Source organism: Nannospalax galili, unplaced genomic scaffold, assembly GCF_000622305.1.
Source record: "Nannospalax galili isolate Female #2095 unplaced genomic scaffold, S.galili_v1.0 scaffold851, whole genome shotgun sequence".
Lineage (NCBI taxonomy): Eukaryota > Metazoa > Chordata > Mammalia > Rodentia > Spalacidae > Nannospalax > Nannospalax galili.
In genome coordinates, this window is record NW_008330578.1 from 1,057,487 (window position 1) to 1,062,938 (window position 5,452).

At 42.5% G+C, this 5,452-nt stretch overlaps 1 protein-coding gene across 1 annotated transcript; it reads right to left on the bottom strand.

Annotated features, from left to right (window-relative positions):
• Positions 1 to 422: 422 nt before the first annotated feature.
• On the bottom strand, positions 423 to 1,948 carry LOC103747345 (IQ domain-containing protein F5-like). The gene is made up of 2 exons (XM_008849722.2): positions 1,945 to 1,948; positions 423 to 865 (listed from the first exon to the last, which is right to left on the bottom strand). Exons 1-2 carry the CDS (start codon positions 1,946 to 1,948, stop codon positions 423 to 425), a joined length of 447 nt encoding a protein of 148 aa, XP_008847944.2.
• Between the last annotated feature and the right edge of the window lie 3,504 nt (positions 1,949 to 5,452).

Below are 5,452 nucleotides of genomic sequence, written 5' to 3' on the forward strand. Positions count from 1 at the left end.
AGGGGCAGATGGATCTCTGTGAGTTCAAGGCCAGCCTGGTATACATAGTGAGTTCCAGGCGGGCTAGGGCTACAGAGAGACCCTGTCTCAAAAAGACCAAAGACACACACAAAAAACAAACCAAAACAAAACCAAACCCCAAAACACAGGCCTCCATGTTGCACTGTTATGGAAGAGCATTTATAGTCTCTCTCTGGAATTTATACACCTGGCAACCCTGAAATCCATTCCTAACTAATCCCAGATCCTTTTCCTCCAGCACCGAGGCTGGATCCCCTCCTGTGCTATGAGAAACTTACTCTCATCAGTGTTGCTCGGAGCTAATTTGTGAGACACCGGGGATCCGCCTTCTTCGCTCCAACGTGAACTCCTGGAAATCCATCTGATGAAGAGAGCCGAGAACACAGATATGGCACACCTGATCACTCTTTTATTGGAAGGGCTAGGCATTGCTGCACTTTACAAGCCTGTGAGCCCTGGGAAATTTCAAGTTGAATATTCAGCTGATTTCCCTTCACTGCATACTCGCCATAAATGAAGCCACGTGTACGACAAATATGCCGACGCCAGTAGACCTGGATAATGCGGACAGCTTTTAGCAAGCGACAGTATCGTTGACGGATCTGCTGCATTCGGACCCAGGACTGCAGTGTTACAGCTGCCCATGTTTCCCGAACATATATTTCCAAAGCCACCCGCCGTCTCTTCTCCTTCCTCGTCTCCAGTATGTTCCTCCACCAGATCTGGATGATCCACGCGCTGAGGGCGGCATGTAGCAGAGCACGGCGCACCAGGGTACCGCGCCACCATGCTTGGATGAGCACAGCCGCAGATGTTTCTGTCATAGGAGTCTTCTCTCCTGGACCTTGTAAGAGAAAACAGAAAATGATGCCAAGGACACGGGAAACTCAGGGTGTGCCAGGCAGGTTATCCTGATCCTCCTTCAAAGAAGTACAGAAACCACAGGAGCTGGGCAGGACCTCAGTTGGACCCAGGAGACCAGGTAGGCTGACCTGCCTCTGCTTTATACGCATGAAGTCATCGCTGACCTCTGAGTTTACATGTGCCTATCAGTAAAGTGGGGGTACATCTGCCCTAGCTATGGCCCCTTTTCCATGAGCCTGCCTAGCTGGCTAGTCTAGAGCAAGACACTATGATTTAGAAGTAAAAAGCCTTCAAGATTCACTTGGGCAGAACCACCTACCTGGAACTGGTGACCTTCTGTTCAACTCCCTCCCAGTTACCAAGAACTGTCACCCACTCATGTTATCAACACCTTCAACTTCATTTAGCACATATATCAATACAAGAATACACATGCACACACACAACACATAACATACATTTTTAGAATGGGTTTTCTTCATTTTCTTTGATGACAATTTTTTTTTTAAAGATTGTCTCTCACTTTCTATCCCAGGCTGGCCTGGAGCCCAGCACGTAGCCTACTCTGGCCTCAGCTTCTCAAGTACTAACATTGCTCATACCTGGTTCTGATGATAACTTAAACTATCCTTCTGTGCTTGAAGTTCAGGAGAAAAACATGGGAGAAGGTAAGAGTGCTCCCCCTGGTGCCAAGACAACAAGACTCAATGTCCTGACCTTGGGGCACTGGACATAGAGATCCCCTCCTGTGCCATGAGAAACTTACCCTCCCCTCAGGTGTATCCAACCTTTTGACTTTGTGAAATGGTGTTATCATCCACAAAGTTCAAATTCAATAACCACACAATTGAGTTACAAAATAAAATCACAAAAATAAAATTATCATATTTTAAGTATACAATTTTGTGTTGGGCCATATTCATAGCTACCCTTGTCCACATACAGCCAATGAGTTGCTGTTGAACACACCTGGATAGAGGTATCTTTTGTTAAGCATTCAATATGCTGACTTAGGGATGGAGGGTCAACCCCCTTCAGATCTGTACTCTACTAAATTACCCATTGTTATGGACTAGATGGTTCCGTCACCCTCCAGTCTGCACTCCTGCAGCTCTGCTCCAGCAGAAAGAGTAAATATAGGGGAGAGCAGTGATGTCATAAGGACATTTATGATGCAGGTACCAGAATGGCTTCTAACAGTGTTCGCAGCACCCTGAGGGGTATGTGATCAGCTATGAAGGGAGGATCCATTACACCCACACACAGATCCATGTCGTCCATCTCTTTATGCCATTCAGATCTACTGCTTCCCACAGTAAGTTTTTACCACTTAAAAATAGCTTCTTTGGGGCCTTGGAAAGATGGCTTAGCAGTTAAGAGCACTTGATGCTCTTGCAGAGGACATGGGTTCAGTTCCCAGCACCCACATGGTGGCTCACAACCATTGGTAACTCCAGTCTCAGGGAATCCAATGCCCTCTTCTGGCCTCCACTGGCACCAGGCACATATGTTGCTAGTCCATACTCAGTTTCAAACCAAGAAGAAAAAATAGTCACACTTTAGTATAATGACCAAAACTTTGGCCTCATTATATGTGGTGATTTGAATGAGAAATGTCCTCCATAGGCTCAGGTGTTTGAACCCTTGGTCCCTATTTAGTAATGCTGTTTGGGGAGGTTTAGGAGGTACAGCCTTACTGGAATGAAGTATGTCACTGGGGGAAGGTTGAGGAGTTCATAGTCTCAACCCACTTCCAGGTGGCTCTCTGCTTGGTGTTTTTGGTTGAAGATGGATCTCTCGACTTCCCTGCTGCCATGCCTCTCTCACCACTATGACTTCTCCCTCTGGAACCATAATCCAAAATAAACTCTTTCTTCCATAAGTTGCGTTTTGCTCATGGTGTTTTATTACAAGAGAAAAGTTACTACTGATATTATTCAATGGCATTAAAGCTGTGCTAAAAAAAAAAAAAATACAGTATTCATCAGGCATGGTGCTGTGTGCCTGTAATGCCATCCTTTGGAAGGCCAAAACAGGAAAATTGTAGATTTAAGTTTACAGGTTTACTGAGAGCCCCTCCAACTCCAAAAAAGGGAATAAAGCATTAATATATCAATGTGATAATTAGTGTTGTCAACTTGACAGAATCTATAATCCCCTGAGATATGGGTCTGTGGTCATATCTGTGGGGAATTATCTTGATTATATTAATTGATGTGGGAAGACCCATCTTAATTTTTATAGGGGATCCTGGGCTGTATAAACGCAGAAATGGAGATGGACTGTGCCTACTGTGGTCCAAAATAAACCCTTTCTCTTTTAAGTTACCTTTGTGAGAGTATTTTATCACAGCACTATGAAAGAAACTAATATAAATCAATCTTAGCAAATTAAGCAACCCCAGCTCACAGAAAAGTGATGATCATTTTCAATGGCAAAACATCACAGGAAAATTTCTTTTAAAAACTAAAATGTAAAAATGAATTTCCAGCTTGCTCATTTACTAGCCAAACAAGGAAAGCTGTTACCAGCAGTGAGTTCATTAAATCAGTTTGATTTCAGCAGCTGAAGAAACATGGCCAGAGAAAATAAACTTAGCATTATTAGCCTTTCAAAAAAAATTGATGCTCAGAGAATTAAAGACATGAGGGGAAAACAGCAATAGTCAATTTTAAAACAAGGCAAATGTTTTCAAGTGGCTTTCTTTGGCTCTTAATGAGCTGACAGATGTGCCGGTACCAACCCAGCTGTTATTTATTTAAAGGGCAAATATCAACTTTGAAGTATCTGAGCACAAACCTCTATAAATAGCATGTAGGAAACAAATATGTGAAAATATTCATTGAAGAAGTTGAGGGGGAAAAAAACTGACAAAATCACTTAACCTGGAATCTTCTATGAAATTGTAAACCTGATAGCAGCAAAAATATGAGTAGGACCAAAAAAAAAAAGGCTTAACTGGACAACATTACAAAGCTTTGAAATATTGAAATGCTGAGGATGAGCTCAGTGACAGAGTGCTTGTCTAGCATGTGTGAGGCCCTGGGGATTCAATCCCAGTACCAGAGACAAAAATGTGAGGTGCTTAAAGCCTATGGCTGTTCATTGCACTATTAGCCGTCCGTAGGAATGTGATAGAAAATCATGGAATCTATAGTTGCAGCATGTTACTGGGAAACTTTACTTGGCATTATTGATTTAACTATCATCAGTTTCATGAATTTTAGTCAGAAATAAAAGCTAAATGAGCTGATTTGTCCAACCACACTGAGGTTCCATGGCTTAGCAGTGATAAGATTTGACTGAGTCAGGCTGGAGAGATGGCTCAGCGGTTAAGAACATTGGCTGCTCTTGCAGAGGGCCTGGATTCGGTTCCCAGCACTTACATGGTAGCTAACAGTCATTCATAACTCCAGTTCCAGGGGATCTGACACTATCTTCTGACTTCTGCATGCGTTGTAGTACACTTATATACATGCAGACAAAACATATATGCATTAAAAATAAATAATTTTTGCCTAAAAAGAATTTTGACTAAGATTAAAATGTTCTAAATGAGGCTGGGCATGGTGGCACACGCCTTTGATCCCAGGCAGAGGCAGGCGGATCTCTGTGAATTCAAGTCCAGCCTGATCCACATAGTGAGTTCTAGGACAGCTGGGACTACAGGGAGACCCTGTCTCAAAAAGACCCAAAAAAAAAGTTCTAAATGAGAAAAAATGCTTGACTCTACTAATATCAAACACTAAACAACCCTGAAAATAAACAATGTCCTAGTTACTTCCAATTGCTGTGATAAAAACACGGCCAAAACCAACTTGAGGAGGAAAGGGTTTATTTTATTGTACATCTCCCAAGTCACAGTTCATTACTGAGAGAGGCATGCACCACCATACCCAGCCAGCCTGCTTTCTTATACAACACAAGACCGTCTATCTGCCCAGTGGTGGCATTGATCAATCAAGAAAATGTTCCAAAGTCATGGCCACAGGCCAGTCCAATGGAGACATTCCTCAGTTGAGGTTTCCTCTAACCAGGTGTTGTCAAGTTGACAACTAAGTTATCCAGTACAAACTGCTTCTGTGATCTTTGTACTTATTTTTTAGGATTTTTTAAATTAGCATACAAAATAATGAGTTTCATTATGGCATCTTCATACATACTTCATTCTTGGGAGAAGTTGTGTGTGTATGCATGTGTATGAATGTGTGTATGTTCAGGAGCACATTTGTACATGTGCGTGTGTATGTAATAAAAACCAGAGTGTCATTCCTCAGGCACCTTGGATTTGTTGCTATTTAAATTTTTATTTATTTTTACACGTGTGTGTGTGTGTGTGTGTGTGTGTGTGTGTTCAGGCACATGTGTGGAGATCAGAAGACAACTTCCGGGAGTCAGTTCTCTCCTTCCACCTTGTTGAGGCAGGGTCTGTCTTGTTTCTGTCAAGTTCCAGGCTACCTGGCCTGCAAGTTTCAAGGAGATTCCCCTGTCTCTGCCTCTTATCCTCCCATAAGAGTGCTAGGGTTCATCAAATCCTTTTAAATTCCATGTCCTTTTAATAAGATGA